General features: G+C 37.8%; 1 protein-coding gene across 1 annotated transcript; it reads left to right on the top strand.

Annotated features, from left to right (window-relative positions):
- Nucleotides 1-17,614: 17,614 nt before the first annotated feature.
- Nucleotides 17,615-21,166, top strand: LOC140819700 (metal transporter Nramp3.1-like). The gene is made up of 4 exons (XM_073179877.1): nucleotides 17,615-18,312; nucleotides 19,021-19,157; nucleotides 19,291-19,943; nucleotides 20,487-21,166. Exons 1-4 carry the CDS (start codon nucleotides 17,696-17,698, stop codon nucleotides 20,709-20,711), a joined length of 1,632 nt encoding a protein of 543 aa, XP_073035978.1. The 5' UTR covers nucleotides 17,615-17,695; the 3' UTR covers nucleotides 20,712-21,166.
- The last annotated feature ends 195 nt before the right edge of the window (nucleotides 21,167-21,361 follow it).

The following is a 21,361-nucleotide window of genomic DNA, read 5'->3' as shown; positions in this document are numbered from 1 at the left end:
TATATATATTTCAATAGAACATTTAAATAATTTAATTTTTTATTACTTAATTTTTTATTTGATTTATATTTAGATTTAGTCCATTTAAATTTTCAATTAATTAATTAATTCTAAATAGATTGATAACCACTAGATTCATTATAGTACGATTAGACTATGTTTCAAGTCTCAGATAAATAATTCTTTAATAATTTATTTATACTATCTCATGTTTATTTTATTATATTAACAAATCATTATTTATTTATTTATTTTATATTAATCAAATCATTGAATTCAAATTATAATATTTCTCTTAATAAATAATATTGTTAGTATTTTATTAATTATTAAAAGAAAAAAATAATTAAATCAAATGTTATATTAACTATATTTATTTTTACAATATTATATTTATAATCTATACTAGTGCATCGACACACGCATTGCGTGCTTGTATAATATTTTTATAATTCATTTAATTTATATTTAAATGAGGATCAAAATATAATTATAAGAAATACTGAGGAATTATACTGTAATTTTAATATATAAATTAAAAATAAATTGAAAAATAAAAGAATAACAAAATAACCACAGTAAGAATTGAACCTAAAGCCTAAACCCCAGAAAATAATGACTATATCCGCTGAACTACATATAACTTACATTAACATTTGATTAATAAATATTTATTAACACAGACCATGACACTAAAGTTAATTACTCTAAATATCTCAAACTTAATAAAATAGTATAGATAGTATAGATATTATTACTTTATATTTAGCTTCAAACGGTGCTTAAATGTGAGTTGTTATATGTAAAGACCCGTATGGATTATTATGGCTCCAGGGACGGATCCAGGAATAAGAGTTGGGGTGGGCTTGAACTCAATATGATAAATTATATATTATTAAAAAAAAAGTACATTATATCGTTCAACGAAGTTGTGCCTTACGGGATTTTAAAACATAAAATTCATCAATAATAGAATTTACATCAATATGTTTAGCTAAATCTCGTTCAATATAGGTGTCAAACAATCGGCAAGAAAGTCATCCTCCATTTTATTGCGAAGTGCCGTCTTCACATGCTTCATTGCTGAAAAAGCCCGTTCAATAGTGGCAGTAGACACAGATAATGTCAAAACAAGATGAATCAATCTAGTCAACATAACATAAACACTTGACCGTCCACTCTCGGTCAATTGCTGACACAACTCAACAAGTGTAGAAACCTTTAAATTCTGCATCACATCGAGTTTATAAATGTATCAATGCATACTTCAAAACAACAATTTCTTTATCTGTGAAATCTCCAAGATAAAACTTTTTCGCAAGCTTGCAAATATCATCACTGTTAAATGAGTCAAATGAATTTTTAGGATCTAAAGCTATACTAAGAGAAAGAAGTTTCACCGATGACTCATTGAACCGAGTATTTAACTCCATCAAAATGAAATCTATTGCTGCATTAAAAACATCAAAGTGGTAATGATGTTCTATTGAATAAACCGTCGCTAATTAAAACCACCGATCCACCTTTTTTTTATTTTTTAATAATTTAGCGACGATTTTAGCAATAACAGTCGCTAATATTTGCGACAGCTTTTGATAAAACTGTCACCGATCCAATCGGCGACGGTTTACTATCACCGTCGCAACAGTAGCGACGGTTATCAAAAAACCGTCTCTAAAACCGTCGCTAAATAAAAAAAATTGGGCTGGGCTACAGCCCAGTATAGCCCTAGCGTAGATCCGTCTCTGTATGGCTCCTACGTTGTTTTGTAGGACACTTTAAAATTACTCCAATCAAATTCAAATGCCTATTTACTAAAATCTTACTTCACAATTTGTGGACTAGAATCTAAGAACCCTGCATTTTTTTGTATTTTTAAGCTGGGAATATACTCGTACCGTATATGTTTTCGAATTTTGGCTCGATTCGATAATTTTTAATATGAATTAATTATCAAACATCTTTTGGTTAGGATGAATCGAATTAATAACTATTGACAAGATAAAAATAAAATTATTTTTAGTCGATCAGAAAATCAAATAAATCGAATCGATCTAAAGTCGGTTATTTTATCGGTTCACTGAAATAACCGATAATTTTCTATAAGAATATATTAAAATTGGAACTAATAAAAAAATAAAATAAAAATATTTTCAAAATAATCAGAGTCACGTAATGTTATAATAGCAACATAAAAGAATCCTAATTTTTGTAGGGCATCTGTCTTTAAATGTCGGTGGCATAATTCAATCTAATTTGACCACAATTTTTTATATTTAAAAATAAATTAACCGAACCAAGTATGATCAAGTTCACATTTGAATGAACGTAATAAAAAAATTTCTGAACCTAAGGGTGAACATTTAGTTGGTTCGATTATCATCCTAAACAAATTTTCTCAAACCAAAAAAGTGAAACTCTTCTTACCAAACTGAAATCGAATAAATCGAATGATACCCCATAAAGATCCAGATCCGGGTCATTGATGACCCAGGTACTATCCTCAAGAACCCGAGCACCACGTCTCTTCCCGGGTGTTCAATTGACATCCCGGGCTTTCACAAAATCACCCGGGTACTCTACTGTGGGGACCCGGACGCTAATCAAGTTCTTAATCATCATTGAGACTAATTAATCAATTATAGTAATCAGGGTCTAATTTTTTTTTTAAAATGCGGAAGGTAATGGAATCACACTCCTATACATATCAGTATAAAAGTATAAATCTCAAACATCATACAATAATTTACAACTCAGGTTCAACACATAACTATCAAGTGTTTAAACCCTATCTCTAGTCCAAGTCCGGAATCACCACTCTAATCTCGATATGTCTTCATCTCTGTGACCCTGTACCTGTCCCACCTGTTGTCATGCACACATACAAACAAGACAACAGCCGGATAACTCCGGTGAGATATAAATATCCCAGTATAAACAATGTATTAAATGCAATCATATAAAACATATATAAAAGCATAACAAACATCAAAACATGTATCTAATCTGACTACATGAATCAATGACTCGTGATCTAATCTTATCTTATCTCAAATCTAGGGATCCCAATCTAATTTAGACTTTGGTATGCTGTACCGAGTGTCTGAGATAGACGTCGATCTACATCTAAGGCTCTTCGATACACCGTAAGTCTAGAGTCTTATCGGTTCTGAGAAAGACTCGGCGGTTCTGCCCTAGCTAGGCTGATCTGCCCTAGACTCGGACTCTGACTTTGTTCTAAGTCAATAGATTAACATATCAATCTGATAATCTGCAAATATCAATGCAATAAAATAAAGTATGTGATTTAGGGAAACTCAAGTCAAACCTAACTCGAGTTGTGCAATCCCGAATCAACATTTATTTATACCTTTCTTGATGTCGATCTGATACAATCGAAGTCTTGATTCAAAGTCTGTCATTGTTCAATCTGGCAATGACAATATCAATATTCTGTATCAATATTCTAATCAAATCACAACATCTCTGTTTTATCAAATTCTGACAGTACAACAGTACAATCTTGCGATACTGATAATACTATATCAGTCTATATCAATTCTAAATGTTTACAATCAACCACCATACAAATCTGATATCAATTCTAGTCAATTTCCTTCTGAAATTCATAACAATTCCATATTCAGTCCGTTTCTTCATCTGACTTCGATTCTACGCTGTCTAACATGTCAATAACATCATATATGAATTCCATTCAATTCTGACAATATCATAATTTCAAGACATGTCAAAACGTAATAAAACTTACGTCCTGTAGTAGCCTGTGTTGCTAGGAACTTGGTACCGAAGTCGGATTTAAAATTTAACGGACGGATTTCTCACAAAAGGCGTAAGGATTTTCTGAAACTATTCTTTTCTCCTTTCTTGGTTTCCTCTCTTTCTGAAGGAAGGAATTCGTATATATATATATATATATATATATATATATATATATATATATATATATATATATATAAGCTTGCATGATTTTGCAACGTGTCTCATTTTCTTAAAATTGGGTCGGCGCTCGAGCGGTAAGCAAGTACCGCTCGAGCGCGGCACTCTCTGTCCAACCATTTCTGAATGCACCCTTGGCGCTCGGGCGGTCACAAACTACCGCCCGGGCGCCACACCTTCTGCCCGGAACCAAATCCTATTGAACATTGGCGCTCGGGCGGTCATTTTCTACCGCTCGGGCGCCAACAGTTCTGTCCCAAAAGTTGTGAAATTTATATGTTTGGCCAATCTTGTCTCGTAACAGCCTATCTATAATTATATCAATTCAACTTCAAAAATCTTTGATTAACATGATATAAAATCTAGGGCATTACATTTCTCCCCCCCTAAGATACGATTTCGTCCTCGAAATCTTAGGCATTCAATTATATCAATAAGGAGTATATACAAAACTGTATGAGAAATTTACATCATCGAAATAACTCTGGGAATTCTTGTCTCATATCTGATTCAGTTTCCCAGGTTGCTTCTTCTACACCATGACGAGTCAATTGCACTTTCACAAGTGGAATCATTTTCGTTCTGAGCTGTTTTTCTTTGCGATCAATAATCTGAATCGGTTTTTCAACATAGCTCAACGTTTCATCCATCTTGGCCTCGTCTGGTTGAATAACATGTGAAGCATCAGGAAGGTACTTCCTTAATAACGATACATGAAAGACATCATGTATCCCAGATAATGAAGGCGGTAAAGCAAGTCGATATGCGCGATCTCCTATCTTCTCAAGAATCTCATAAGGCCCAATGTATCGTGGAGACAGTTTCCCTTTCTTGCCAAATCTAACAACTCCTCTGAAAGGTGAACTCTTCAAAAATACTCGGTCTCCTGCTTCAAATACCAACGGTCTACGTCGAACATTGGCATATTTGGCATGTCTGTCTTGTGCTGCCTTCATTTTCTTTTGAATTAGCTTCACTTTTTCTGTCATATCTCTGATCATATCCGGTCCAATCTCAGGCACTTCAGAGATATCATCCCAATATAACGGGGATCGACACTTCTTTCCGTACAACGCTTCAAAAGGTGCCATCTCAATACTCGTCTGATAGCTATTGTTGTACGAAAATTCACAAAGCGACAATGCATCTTGCCAATTAGTGTTGAAATCTAGCACTACTGCTCTCAGCATATCTTCCAGTGTCTGGATAGTCCGCTCTGACTGTGCATCGGTCTGTGGATGATATGCGGTACTCAAATTTAATTTTGTACCGAGAGCCTGCTGCAAACTCTGCTAGAAGTGCGAAGTAAATCGAGGATCACGATCTGATACAATCGATTTCGGCACTCCATGCAATCTGACCACTTCTCTGACATAGATTTCTGCCATCTGGTCAAATCTGTACGTCATCTTGTATGGTATAAAACATGCAGATTTGGTCAATCTGTCAATCACGACCCAAATCGCATCACAACCTTTGGAGGAACGTGGCAACTATGTCACCAAATCCATGGAAATGTGATCCCATTTCCATTCAGGAATGGACAAGCTCTGTAATAAACCTCCTGGTTTCTTTCTTTCTGCTTTCATCTGCTGGCAATTCAGACATTTGGAAAAAAATTCGGCGATATCACTCTTCATTTGTTTCCACCAGAACTGTCTTTTCAAATCGTTATACATCTTTCTGCCACCAGGATGAATACTAAATCGACTGTTGTGCGCTTCTGACAATATCTGTCGTCTCAAATCTGAAACATTTGGCACAACCAGACGATTATTTGCATACAAGACGTTATCACGTACCTGATATTCTGATCGATGTCCTGTTCTAACCATCGATACTGATTTCTGTATATTCTGATCACCTCGCTGAGCTGTCTTAATTCTCATAATCAGCTCTGGTTCTACTTGTACCGTATAAAGTCTCAACGGTTTATAATCTGTTTCAAATGCTAATCCAGAAAAACAGCAGTCTTCTATCAAATTTGAAACACCAATCGTCGATAAGGATAAAGAACATACTTTTCGACTTAGTGCATCAGCTGCTGCATTTGACTTTCCCGGATAGTATTTGATTTCACAATCAAAATCTTTAAGCAAATCCAACCATCTTCGCTGTCTCATATTCAATTCGGATTGTGAAAACAGATATTTCAAACTCTTATGATCAGAATATATCTCAAACTTCTTCCCGTAAAGATAGTGTCGCCATATCTTTAATGCAAAGAAAATGGCCGCCAATTCTAGGTCATGAATTGGATAACGGGTCTCATGTGGTTTAAGCTGTCTTGAGGCATAAGCGATAACATGCCCTCATTGCATCAGCACACATCCCAACCCTCTGTGAGAAGCGTCGCAATAAACCACAAAATCACCAGTACCGGATGGAATAGTCAACACCGGTGCACTGGTCAACCTCTTCTTCAACTCCAGAAAACTTGTCTCACACTCTTCAGACCAAACAAATGGAGCATTCTTCTGTGTCAGCTGAGTAATTGGTTTAGTTATACTCGAGAAATATTTAATGAAACGACGGTAGTATCCTGCTAAACCCATGAAACTGCGAATTTCAGGTACTGATGTCGGTCTTGGCCAAGAAATCACGGCTTCCACTTTGCTGGGATCAACTGATATACCATCTCCAGATATAATATGACCCAGAAATACTACCTGTCTTAGCCAAAACTCACATTTCGACAGTTTAGCATATAACTTCTCAGGCCATAGAATTCGCAACACAGTTTTTAGATGCTCAGCATGCTCACTCATATTCTTTGAATAAATCAAAATATCATCAATGAATATAATCACAAATTCGTCGAGATATTTCTGGAATACACGGTTCATCAATCCCATGAATACAGCTGGAGCATTCGTCAGACCAACGGCATGACAATAAATTCATAGTGTCCATACCTGGTTCTGAATGCCGTCTTTGAGATATCAGAATCTCTGACTCTCAGCTGATGATATCCCGATCTCAAATCGATCTTGGAATATACTGAAGAACCCTGCAACTGATCGAATAAATCATCTATACGAGGCAAAGGATATTTATTCTTTACCGTTGCCTTGTTCAGTTGCCGATAGTCGATACAGAGTCTCATCGAACCATCTTTCTTTCTTACAAACAATACTGGAGCACCCCAAGGAGACATACTCGGTCTGATGTACCCCTTGGCCAGTAAATCTTCCAACTGATCCTTCAATTCTTTCAATTCAACTGGTGCCATTCTGTACGGACCTCTAGAAATAGGTACTGTACCTGGCATCAGTTCAATGCTGAAGTCTATTTCTCTAACTGGAGGTAATCCCGGGATCTCATCTGGAAAGACATCAGCAAACTCACGTACCACTGGCAGGTTTGCCAATGCTGGACTCGACTTCAGTAAATCTACTGAATATACAAGGAATCCCTCTGCTCCTTTATGTAACAATCGAGTCATAGATAATACGGATATTAAAGGAATTCTCGATCTAGAACCCTTACCGTAAAATTTCCACTCTTCAGCCATATCTGGTCTGAATCTCACTATCTTGTGGAAACAATCAACTGTCGCTCTGTACTTGGTCAGCATATCAATACCGACAATACAGTCAAAGTCACACAATCCAAGTACGATGCAATCTAACTCAATCTCATGCCCGTCATACTGTAGCATACAATGTTTAACCGAATTCACGGATATCAAACCCGTCCCCAAAGGCGAAGAGACAGAAACTACAGTAGCTAAAGACTCTACAGGCAATGCATGACTCAATGCAAATCGTTCAGAAATAAATGTGTGTGAAGCACCGGTATCAATCAATACATAAGCAGAGTAACCACATAAAGAACAGTTACCTGCTACAACATCATCTGGTGCTTCCTGGGCCTGCTCCTCTGTCAAAGCGAAGACTCTGGCCTGCTGTCTAGGAGGCTGACCAACTCTCTGGCTTCCTCCTGGCCTCTGCTGTGACTGAGCTGGCGCTGGCTGGAATGTGTGAATAGCAGCTGATCGTCTCTCCGTCTGTGCTGCTGATCCTGATGACTCGGCCCCCTGAGATCTTTGGGAACCTCTCTGGGACACACTTTAGCAAAGTGTCCCGGCTTTTTACAGAAATTGCAACTACCAGTCACTCCCTGGCATTGTTCAGTAGCATGTCTTCCTCCGCAAGTCTTGCAATAAACTCCAGTGTAACTCTGGCTCTGTCTAGAACCACCGGAGCTGGAAGAACTGCTGCCAGATTTCTTGAATTACTTTCCCCTGGCTTTCAAGTTCACCAATGTGAAAATATCAGGGGTTCAGGCCATTGATGAACTGGTCAGCAGTAGCTTCTTCGCTGTCAGCCACATGTGGAGCAAATTTCAGCACGGAGGAGAACTTTGACACGTACTCCTCTATGTTCATCTGTCCTTGCTTTAGATTGGCAAACTCCGCCCCCTTATCTTTTCGGTACGACACTGGAAAGAAACGTTGGTAAAATTCAGTTCTAAATATATTACAGGTAATATTTGTACCTCTATGCTCCATGGCTCTCTTCCTCGTAATCCACCAGTCCTTGGCAACGTCGTGTAACTGGTGTCCAATTAATTTCACTCTCTTCTCATCTGTATACTCCAAGGATTCGAACAACATTTCTATATCATCAAGCCAACTCTCACACTCCACAGCGTTCTCTGTGCCTTTCAAGGTTGGCGGATGAAACGACTGAAATCGTTTCAGTAACGTTTCCATTGGAGTCGGTGTAACATCCATTGGAGGATTTGATGTACTTCTCTGTTCTGGTACTCGTCTCAGAGGCATATCTGAGAATCATATAGATTAGCAACAAATACCACAATTCTGTTTCAATCCTCCTCTGATCATCTTACTGCTGATCTAGAATCAGTACTGATCCAATCTCAATAAAACATATTATTATATCAAATCAAATCAAATAAACAAGTAACATGTAATAAAGCAGTAAGACATGCTAGCATTCAAAAGCAGGAAAGAAAACCTCAATCTACCCCGCTCACTAGCCTCTTCTATCTCAATCTAAAGGATCTATGGCTCTGATAACACCTGTTGTGGGGACCCGGACGCTAATCAAGTTCTTAATCATCATTGGGACTAATTAATCAATTATAGTAATCAGGGTCTAAATTTTTTTTTTCAAATGCGGAAGGTAATGGAATCACACTCCTATACATATCAGTATAAAAGTATAAATCTCAAACATCATACAATAATTTACATCTCAGGTTCAACACCTAACTATCAAGTGTTTAAACCCTATCTCTAGTCCAAGTCCGGAATCACCACTCTAATCTCGATCTGTCCTCACCTCTGTGACCCTGTACCTGTCTCACCTGATGTCATGCACACATATAAATAAGACAACAGCCGGATAACTCCGGTGAGATATAAATATCCCAGTATAAACAATGTATTAAATGCAATCATATAAAACATATATAAAAGCATAACAAACATCAACACATGTATCTAATCTGACTACATGAATCAATGACTCATGATCTAATCTTATCTTATCTCAAATCTAGGGATCCCAATCTAATTTAGACTTTGGTATGCTGTACCGAGTGTCTGAGATAGACGTCGATCTAAATCTAAGGCTCTTCGATACACCGTAAGTCTAGAGTCTTATCGGTTCTGAGAAAGACTCGGCGGTTCTGTCCTAGCTAGGCTGATCTGCCCTAGACTCGGACTCTGACTTTGTTCTAAGTCAATAGATTAACATATCAATCTGATAATCTGCAAATATCAATGCAATAAAATAAAGTATGTGATTTAGGAAAACTCAAGTCAAACCTAACTCGAGTTGTGCAATCCCGAATCAACATTTATTTATATCTTTCTTGCTGTCGATCTGATACAATCGAAGTCTTGATTCAAAGTCTGTCACTGTTCAATCTGGCAATGACAATATCAATATTCTGTATCAATATTCTAATCAAATCACAACATCTCTGTTTTATCAAATTCTCACAGTACAACAGTACAATCTTGCGATACTGATAATACTATATCAGTCTATATCAATTCTAAACGTTTACAATCAACCATCATACAAATCTGATATCAATTCTAGTCAATTTCCTTCTGAAATTCATAACAATTCCATATTCAGTCCGTTTCTTCATCTGACTTCGATTCTACGCTGTCTAACATGTCAATAACATCATATATGAATTCCATTCAATTCTGACAATATCATAATTTCAAGATATGTCAAAACGTAATAAAACTTACGTCCTGTAGTAGCCTGTGTTGCTAGGAACTTGGAACCGAAGTCGGATTTAAAATTTAACGGACGGATTTCTCACAAAAGGCGTAAGGATTTTCTGAAACTATTCTTTTCTCCTTTCTTGGTTTCCTCTCTTTCTGAAGGAAGGAATTCGTATATATATATATATATATATATATATATATATATATATATCTAAGCTTGCATGATTTTGCAACGTGTCTCATTTTCTTAAAATTGGGTCGGCGCTCGAGCGGTAAGAAAGTACCGCTCGAGCGCGGCACTCTCTGTCCAACCATTTCTGAATGCACCCTTGGCGCTCGGGCGGTCACAAACTACCGCCCGGGCGCCACACCTTCTGCCCGGAACCAAATCCTATTGAACATTGGCGCTCGGGCGGTCATTTTCTACCGCTCGGGGCGCCAACAGTTCTGTCCCAAAAGTTGTGAAATTTATATGTTTGGCCAATCTTGTCTCGTAACAGCCTATCTATAATTATATCAATTCAACTTCAAAAATCTTTGATTAACATGATATAAAATCTAGGGCATTACATCTACTAACTGGGTACTTCTCCTCTTCCCAGGCATTGAAGAGCACAGGCTGTCGTATGAGTTCCCGGGTACCTTACCACTTGGGCAACCTCGAGAAATGCACCACACTCGAGTATGATTGATACAGACAGTCTAATAAGTCAGAACAACTTGAGCTTGGAGTGTCCTAGAAGCCATCAAAAGCTAAAGTATGGGCAACCGACTTGCCATACTTAGTAGGTAGCACGAGGATCGAGGTATCTACCCCATTTTCTACTATAAATAGCATGTATTAATGTCATTTAATGATTCTGAATCTTTGAACTCTCAAACACTTACATATTTTCTCTCAAATATTGCTTGTGTTCGTCTAAAAACCTGCTAACTTTAGCATCGGAGTGGCTACGTCGGACACCCCTCCGGCGCCCATTCACGAGTTACCTTCTTGTTTGCAGGTGTTAATCCAGGACATTATCTTCACTCAAAATTCTCAAACACTATAAATTGTTGATTTGATCCGTTGGAGCTCCTTACCTGGCTGACCCATTTCATCGCGATCACATCATCGAACATAATAAAAACTGGTTAATTAACCGATTTTTTAAAAAAACTTAAAAGTTAAAGAGAAATGACAACACCAACTTATATATGACCTTTGTTAATTTTTCAGTATACAAATACCATGCAAGAGAACAAATTAAGCTGATGAGATTTATGTGCTTGTGGAGTAGGCGAGTGTTTGATTAATGCTAAATAGTTTGATTTTTCGTACGAACACTTTTTTGTGCGAGCCTGTCACACAAGTTTTTTCTTTGTGATTTATCTTACTAGCGTGGTTTGCAGGCTATAATGTTATTCCGAAGATTTACCTAGTGCGCACCGAAAATTAGCAAATCTTATGATACCAAAATTTTACCTTGAGTTCGGTCTAGAGAGCGGGTCTTAAAATCTTCACAGCTGAGTAGATCGGGTCGAGGCTCGGAGTTCTGCACAGACAAAATAGAGTTAGAGGGCGCCGGAGAGTTTTCGTCATGATTCATTCAATGCTTAAATCAGTCCGAAAAGAAAACTTAAGAGAGAGATATTTAGTAATGTTAAGTGAGCAAGAGAATGTTTGTATTAAAATCATGGCAAATGCCTAGTATTTAAAGAAGCAGAAGATACTAGTTACCTTGTTGGAGTAGGATTCTTGATGGGGTTAGAATCCTACTTGAGATATGAAACATCAAACAACATGACTCCTTAACCATGGTGACTAGGACTCTTGAAGACGGGTATGACTCTTGCCTTATCTTGATGATGTTGATCGAATCACGTATTTATCGGAGCTTCTCATATTCCTTAATGTGTTAGAGCTTGGACTTCCTGACCACACTGACGGGCTTGGGCTTCTGGGGAAGAATGCTGAGGAGATCGGCCCGACTAAAGATCAAGTGCTTGGACTTTTAGCTCAGGAATATTGAGCTCAGACATCTGGCTCTTGACCCATAATGTTGGGCCTCAAAAGGCTAGAGCCAATTTTGAGATGGGCTTGGGTTCGTCCAAATATGTCAATTTAGGGGCATGAACTTCTTTAATCAAATTTGAGTTTTGCCACATCCGTCTACATAATTTATTTAAGTATAACCTTAGAACAACCCGGACAACCAATTTGTTCAGGTTTTATGTACATTACTTAGCCAAATTTTGGTTTCAAGTTAAAAAGGTTCGGACAACCATCAGGTTCAGGTTTTATGTTTATTACATCCAAATTTCACTTTCAAGTTAAAAGGGCTCTAACAAACATCGAGTTCGAGTTTATTACTTGGCCAAATTTAGGTTTCAAGTTAAAAGGGCTCGGACAGCCATCATGTCTGGGTTTAATGTTTATTACTTGTCCAAATTTTGGTTTCAAATCAAAAGGACTCGGATAGCCATCTAGTTGAGATCTTATTTCATTACTTAGCCAAATAAAGTTTCAAGTTATATGGGCCCAGGTGTCAATCTTTCCTGGTCCAATCTGATTTCTGATTTCAAGTTATGCAGGCTCTAATGACTATCGTGCTCGGGTATTACGAATTTACTGATGAGCTATGAATATAAATTACGGCAAAATAATGGTCATAAATCTGAACCAGTCATTACAAAGTAAAAAAGTGTTGAGCGTGGCATACAAGAAAAAGAAAAATTAAATTAAGGGAGACTGAGGGTCAGCCGCATCTCCACCTTTGGCCTACGCTTCTGGTTCAGATACCTCCCCCTCCTCGGGCATATCATCCAGAGCCTTCTCTGAGACCATAAATAAGGCCACGTGCTCGGCCTCAGAATAGCCGTTAGCCCGGAATTGGACTAAGAAACGCTTGAATCCCTCCTCAAAATAGACCATTGTCCTCTTGGCGCAAAATCTTTCAAAGTTCTAGGAGTGGATGAATTCTTCTTTCTTCCGAGCCCATGTGGCCTTGGCCTCTTCCTCATTTTTTCGGGCCTCATCCACCAGATGGTATGAAGCTCGTCATCATGGAATGAAGCTCCTCATTTTTTCGGGCCATCACGAGGATTTTCTGATAACTCTCTAGCTCACACCGCATGGTATGAAGCTCGTCATCATGTTCAGACTTGAGGTTCCGCATCCACCGGGTCAGATCTCTATGCATGGCCAAGATATCATCCATGCTCTTGGCGTTGGCCTAGGCAGCGGTTCGGGCCTTTGGGCTCAATAATCTGACCCAAAGAGAGACAAGTTAGTATCAGAAGACCATGAAGGCAAACAACATGAATAGTAATTAAAAATAGGATACTTGCATAAGTCCGAGGGCCATTGACTCTTGAACCAGGGAGTCCGATGTTGAGTGAAGGATCCTCAAGTCCATAGAGGAGAATAAATTCTAGACAAGACTTAGAGCCCCAGACCCATAGAGTTTGACCAAAAAGGACACGTTCGGACTGCTAGGGCACCCAGATCCTTCCAGTATCACCAGCTCTGGCGGAGAAAAAATCCTCACCCATTTTGCTCTTGTCCTTGGAATGGGTAGAAAACTCGAGGCATGTTTGACTCATGAGATGGGGCCCGACCTCGATCTCTCCTTATTCCTGGAGGACTTTTTCTCGGAAGTCTGGGGAGGGTGGGCTTTGTTGTAGCATCCCTAGAATAGGGCTCATAGCTCTTCCTCTTTAACTTGTCTTTTTTCAGCTTCCATCTCGGCCTACATTAGGCGATCATATACAGACAAAACAAATAAGAGTAAGTGTTCAGAAAAACAAGAAAAAATAATAAAAATACAGGGGTGGAGGACTCTACATATGTTCCCCTTCAGCCATATTTTTTTTCCTTCAAAACTTGTATTAACAGAGCATGTCATCTTTCACATACTCTCAATGTTAAGATTCTTAACACTCATGGTCGCCAAAAGGTTAGTGAAGTCATGGTTTGGCTCGGCTAATTGTTCTGGGAGGGTGAAGTTCATGACCCAGTCCATGCTACAATGTGATGGCTTAGGGGACTTGACAAATAAGTATATATTATGCCACCCTGTGGTGGTCTATTATGCCACCCCTTATGGGAGTCCGGCTTCCCTCTAAATTTTTTTTGCTCGGGGTGGATGGACAAATAGAAACGATTTGGAGAAATTTTCTTTATTAAAAATAAACCTTAATAGGTTTTCGATCCCAATGGGAACTTGGAAGAACTAAAATAATACGCCTAAGGTTCGGAGTGAGCTAATGAAGTTAGGGCTTAGCTGATTATGACATATTTGGAAATAATTACATGTTGTTTAGATGAGTTTGGGCACGGAAAACCTAAGGCTCATATCTATCTGATTAACATAAAAGGTATGGTATCTATCTGTCTGTCCGAGTAAGGATGTTTATCTTTTATCTATGGGACATGCCTGACCCCTCTCTCATAGAGGGCCCTAAGTCAGGATCTAAGTGGAAAGCCAGGACCTCATACCATGGTCGGCCTTCTTCCCTCAATCGAAAGTCACCGGCTTTTAATTGTCTCAGTCTTTTTGAATTCTCAGCCTAGGTCTCAGAAGGACAGGGTTCGGCACTCTCATCCTCAGTGTCCTCTCTATGGGCTTCTAAGGGCTCGGAGGAGCCCTGCTCAGTTCTAGAGGGTCCAAGCACGTCTACTTGAGTCAAGGTCTCGTCTAAGTAATCCAGTAATTCTTGCACAGCAGACTCGTCAGGAGAAGATATCATAAAATTAGACCAATAAAGTGAATGAACTTACTGAGGGGGTCAGAGGTTAAGCGATCGGGAGTGACTCATGTTGGTCGGGAAAGCTCTCAAAATTTCGACATAGTAACGACTCAGATAGAATAAACGTGAAAATGAGGTGAAGATGTTCTTATATTTATATTTCGGAGAGGCTCATGAAAGCCGTCCGATCAAAATCAAATCAAGGGTCTGTATTTTCTTCGACAGACGTAAGATCGGCTCGGGAGCCGAGCTGTCCGAAGATCTACGTCATCCATTTATTTTCACTCGGATCAAGATCTGTACCATCTGTACCAAAGGGTCAGTTACATCGGGCTCGGGATCCGACCAGTTTTTGTAGTCTAAACTTCGTATTTCTTTTAAACTAAAAGAGAGGATGTACTATTGATGCCATAAAATTTATACATCTAGACTGACCCAAACCCATATCAAAATTGGCCATAGCCTTTTAAGGCCAAAGCCTTATTATGGGTCAAAAGCACAGACGTCCGATCTCAATAGTATTAGCCTAAAAGTGCTAACCCGTGATTCTTTTGTCAGGTTGATCTCCTCAGCATTCTTCCCTAGAAGCCCGAGACTATCAGTGTAGTCGGGAAGTCTGAGTTCTGGCACAGTTAGGGAATAGAAGAAGCTCTAATAAATACGAGATTCGTTCAAATCTCATCGAGATAAGACAAAAGTCTTAGCCGCCTTCAAGAGTCCTAGCCCTCATGGATAAGGAGTCCTATTGTCTGATATTTTCTATCTCAAGCAGGATTCTACCCCAAAAAAACCTTTAACACACACTTTCTTTTACTCACTTAGCAATACTATAAATATCTCTCTTAAGATTTTTCCCCGAACTAACTTAAGTATCGGAGCGGTCACGTCGGAAAGATTTCTGACGCCCCATAACCCTATTTTGGTCAGTGCAAAACTCCAAGCTCCAACCGGATCCACTTAGCTGTGAAAATCTGAAGACTCATTCTCCATACCAAACCCAATATAAAATTTTGATATCATCATAATCCAAATTTCATAGTCATTAAAAACATAACATTTACGCCCATGACCCGTGTATCACTAGCCAATAAGATCAATATTTACAAGGTTTATAGAAACAATCAATAATTTTTTAATTGGTCGAACAGATAAACCAAATTTTCAAATAAAAAATTGAGACTGAACCAATTTAACTAAACTAAATTTCCGAATTCGATCCGCTTGGTTATTAAGGTTTAATTGAATTTTTGTTTATATGACAAAATTGAAAGTTAATTTTAGGTTACTATTGGTTTTGCATGATGAATTGGAATCGCATCAAATATTTGGTTATAAATTTATGGAATGATTATTTATTAATAGTAGGTCTCATATGAGACGGTCTCACGAATCTTTATCTGTGAGACGGGTCAACCCTACCGATATTCACAATAAAAAGTAATACTCTTAGCATAAAAAATAATATTTTTTTTCATAGATGACCCAAATAAGAGATCTGTTTTACAAAATACGATCCGTAAGACCACACATGTTTATGTCATTTATTAAACACCAATACAACCATTGAATATTAAAAAAAATTGTAGTTTAGTGTCTTATTTCATATTGAATCAATTAAATTAAATATATTATTATTTATCAATTATTATTCCACATCCACTCAAATATCTTTTAATATATGAGTGAGTCTCATGTGAGACCGTCTCGCGGATCCTAATTTGTGAGACGGGTCAACCCTACTCATATTCATAATAAAAAATAATACTCTTAGCATAAAAAATAAAATTTTTCATGGATAACCCAAATAAGAGATCCGTCTCACAAATACAACCAGTGAGACCGTCTCACACAAATTTTTGCCTTAATATATATAATACGAGAACACTGTATACTAACTATATGAGGTCATAATGATATTTGAGTAGGTTTCTTATGAGACGGACTCACGAATATTTATCTGTGAGACGGATCAACCCTAATGATATTTATACTAAAAAGTAATACACTTAGCATAAAAAAATAATATTTTTTCATGGATGACCCAAATAAGATATTGGTCTCACAAAATACGATCCATGAGAACGTCTCACATAAATTTTTGTCATCTAAAACATCCTTAATTTTATCAAACTAACCATATATATTATTTTTTACTATATATTTTATTTTATCTTCTACCATTTCAATCTAAAAAATTTATAATTTTTATTTTAAAAATCAAAAAATTACTTCATTATTTATGAAACAGACTCATCGTCTGTATCACAATCAACTACTTTTAATGTTAACTGGCCATTATTGGTTTCATATATGATCGTATATCATTTCATCACAAACACAAAATTTTTGTGAAACTGTTTCATTGGTAAATTTTTAAGGCGAATATCCAATTCGATCTAAATTATGAAAAAAAAAATTAACATTTATATCAAAAATAATATAATTTTTGTAAAACTATTTTATTGATAAATTTTTAAAAGATATTTAATTTATCTAAATTATAAAAAAATATTATTTTAATTATAAAGATAGATCGAATAAACGAAAGAAAACGTGTCACATGATATCTTAGTCATCCCAAAGTACAAATATCTGATACATCAAATATATTTTGACAAAGAAATGCCACGTGTCAATACATTATTGGAGATACCAAAAATGGAACTTTTCCTTTAAATACTCCATATATTCGTTAACAGCCGCATCCACCGTCATGCGACCACCTCTGTGAATTCTCGCCGCCACCTCAAAAATCTCCGCTTCGATAACTCCTGAAATCCCGATTATCCGATGAGTTCACCTCCGCCACACGACCATGCACCCTCGAATCATCCCCTCCACCTCCCAGAATCATCGTCCAGCCAAGAAGAGTTGCGCCTTCTCCTATCCTCTCCGCCATCCCCCACCAGAAGAACCCAAGAAACCCACGCCGGGGATGATGATGCCGCGTTTGAACCGAGCGAGAAGATCCTGATTGTCGATTTCGAATTGGAATCTTCGGATTCCAGCAGCGTCCCGCTGTTTTCGTTCAAGAAACTATGGCTGTTCACGGGGCCCGGATTCTTGATGAGTATAGCCTTTTTAGATCCCGGGAATTTAGAGGGAGATTTGCAAGCTGGGGCGATTGCGGGATACTCTCTGCTGTGGCTTTTGATGTGGGCTACTGCGATGGGTCTGCTGATCCAGCTGTTGTCTGCCAGAATAGGCGTGGCCACGGGCCGGCATTTGGCCGAGCTTTGCCGCGAGGAGTATCCGTATTGGGCGGTGGTTTTGTTGTGGTTCATGGCGGAAATAGCGTTGATTGGGGCAGATATTCAGGAGGTGATCGGAAGTGCGATTGCGATTCAGATACTTAGTCGTGGGGTTCTACCCCTTTGGGCTGGTGTCTTGATTACTGCGTCAGATAGGTAATCTTCTTTTCCCATTTTCCAAGTTTTTTAATTTTATTTCAATTGTGATAAATTGATTCTTGGTATGAACAAAGCTGTATTCTTGAAGGGATACTGTTCAAATTCAAGAAATTAGTTCCCTTTGGAGGTCACTATCTTTTTGCTTATTTTCTCCCTTAGTGGTTAGAGGTTTGTGAATGTGGATGAATGAATGGTGTACTGTTTTTGAGGTATGGTATTAATTAGAGCATTCATTATCTCAATCTCGGAGCTTAAAATTTTGTCGGTTGATTGCATTAATTTGTTTGGAGTTTCCATGATTATTGCTGGAGGATATTAAATATTTCTTGGTGATAATGGTTTGCTGCATCTGCATTGTGCCTTATTAGTTGATCGTGACATCTTTGTGGAGCCAACATTATTTTGGTGGAGAAAGCAACTATTTGTGGAAGCCCACTTTATCTTTTAGCTTTTAGCTTTTAGCTTTTAGGTAACGGCCTAACGGGACACGCCCGGGTGCGTTCTTTCTCAGATTACACTTGGAAGTACTTTAGGCTTTACGAACGTTAGTGATCGTGTGTAGGATTTGATCAAGTAGCCTTGGTATTTTAAATTGTTCAGTGGTATTAATTGGGCTGGGTCTAAGAATGTACTTCTCTTTGACTTTTTTTGTGATGAGACTTCATTTGGTTGCTGAGATTGTTTTTTTTTTTTAAAATTGTGCAGCTTTTTATTTTTACTTCTTGAGAACTATGGGGTGAGGAAATTGGAAGCTGTGTTCGGTGTTCTTATTTCAACTATGGCCCTATCATTTGCTTGGATGTTTGCTGATGCTAAGCCAAGCACAAAAGAGCTAATAATTGGTTAGATTCTTGATATTTGTTTTAATGAACTTGACAATAGAAAGGAGAAATCAAACAATTAAAATGAAAAAAAAATGAAGTGTTAATATGGAACTGAGCTTAATGAGAAACTGAATGCTCATGTACTTATCAGGTCTTTTGATCCCAAAACTGAGTTCGAGAACAGTCCGGCAAGCTGTGGGAGTTGTGGGCTGTGTGATAATGCCTCACAATGTCTTTTTGCACTCTGCTTTGGTTCAGTCAAGGGAGATTGACCCTAACAAGAAGGGTCAGGTCCAAGAGGCGATAAACTACTACACCATTGAGTCAACAGCTGCTCTTCTCGTCTCCTTCATGATCAATTTATTTGTTACTACTGTCTTTGCCAAAGGGTTCTATGGAAGTAAACAAGCAGATAGTATTGGCCTAGTTAATGCCGGACAGTATCTTGAGGAAAAGTACGGCGGAGGCCTATTTCCGATTCTGTATATATGGGGTATTGGGTTATTGGCTGCTGGGCAGAGCAGCACAATAACTGGTACGTATGCTGGACAGTTTATAATGGGAGGTTTTCTTAACCTTAGGTTGAAGAAATCGTTGAGGGCGTTGATTACTCGGAGTTGTGCGATTGTACCAACTATAATCGTAGCCCTGGTTTTCAACAAATCAGAATCATCTCTAGATGTACTGAATGAATGGCTGAATGTGTTACAATCGATTCAGATACCTTTTGCGCTTATTCCGCTTCTCACTTTGGTGTCGAAGGAGCAGGTGATGGGAGTTTTCAAAATTGGGCTAACCCTCGAGGTAAATCTACCATGCATCTCCTTCTTTCTATTGCAGACCCAATCTCCGGTGGTATTAGAGATTGCATTGTGACAATGGGGGGGCAGTGTTTTTTCTTGATTCGCATGTCTGTAATTTCATACACCTGAAGTGTTACATTCTGAGTTCAATGAGCTTAAGTAGTGACCAGTGGGTTAGTATCATGCTGCTAGATGTATGCAGAAAAAATTGTTAAACCAATCGAGTCTCGAGCAATATCTTGACTAACATAATGTCCAGTAAAATTGTTACAACCAATACAAATCCTCCGTCTATCTGATACTGGGAGTGAGATCTCCACCAAGCAAGTTTTACTGCAGCCTGGTTAATATTTGTTTTATGCACTCGCGTGTATTTTATGTTCATATTCATGTTTGCTCCTTTGCAATAACATAGTAAGAACAGAAGTATGCATCGGGTATTTTTTGTAGTTTATGAATGTTGTGAACCCACGTTTGTTATATATTTTCCTCTCTTGTGAGGAAGAGAATGGGATATTTGATTAATTGACTTGTTTCACTGCAGAGGATTGCATGGACGGTGGCTGCCCTAGTGATTTTCATTAACGGGTATCTTTTGCTCAACTTTTTTCTCTCGGAAGTTGATGGACTGCTGGTCGGGTTTTTCGTTTGTGCTGGAACGGTAGCGTATGTTGTCTTTATATTATATCTTATATCGCATAGAGGCGGCGAACTTCCCAATCGGCTGAACCAGTTACTCTCCAAGGGTTATTCTTGTACTGAAAATTAAACCGAAGTTTTTCATTTTCTGGTCGAGAATTTCCGGATGACGCCTTATCAACTGAAGAATACTTTTGCCATTAAGACCCACCCTTGACCACCATTCATGAGATTTTGAGATCTCTATAGCCGAAAGAAAGCACGTGGTATACCTCTATGGGATCAAGGTTCTCTCCTAGTGCATAACCCTCGTTCAAGATTTCATTGAACTCTACTTTTTTAGGTGTTATAACTAACCACGAGCACGATAGTTATGTCGAACACGAACACATGATGACTATAGGGAAACAATGTAACTATTGTTGTACACTATTGGTGAGACATGCTTCATCTATAGGTACTGATCTTGTGTAGATACTAGATATGTATTTAAGGTAAATTTTGATCTGGTTATCGGATCGAACGTGTTAAACCAAGATTTTGGATTTGGATTCTTGATTTTAAGTTTTAGTTTTCTTTTGATTATTTTATGAACGTTTCTTTGATCGAATTCAGCTTTGAGATCGAACTAAGTATTATGATACATTCGTTTGAAAAAAATTTGAAATTTTCAAAATATTTTTATTTAATCACAAAAACTTCGATGAGATCGTCGTCAGTTGACGGACATATCATCTTGACATTTTTTTTTTCATTTCTTTTTTTTTAAGAAATTGAAAT

Source organism: Primulina eburnea, chromosome 18 (genome assembly GCF_022965805.1).
Source record: "Primulina eburnea isolate SZY01 chromosome 18, ASM2296580v1, whole genome shotgun sequence".
Taxonomy (NCBI): Eukaryota; Viridiplantae; Streptophyta; class Magnoliopsida; order Lamiales; family Gesneriaceae; genus Primulina; species Primulina eburnea.
Note: the sequence above shows the minus strand (reverse complement) of the source record. Positions and strands in the feature narration are given on the sequence as shown.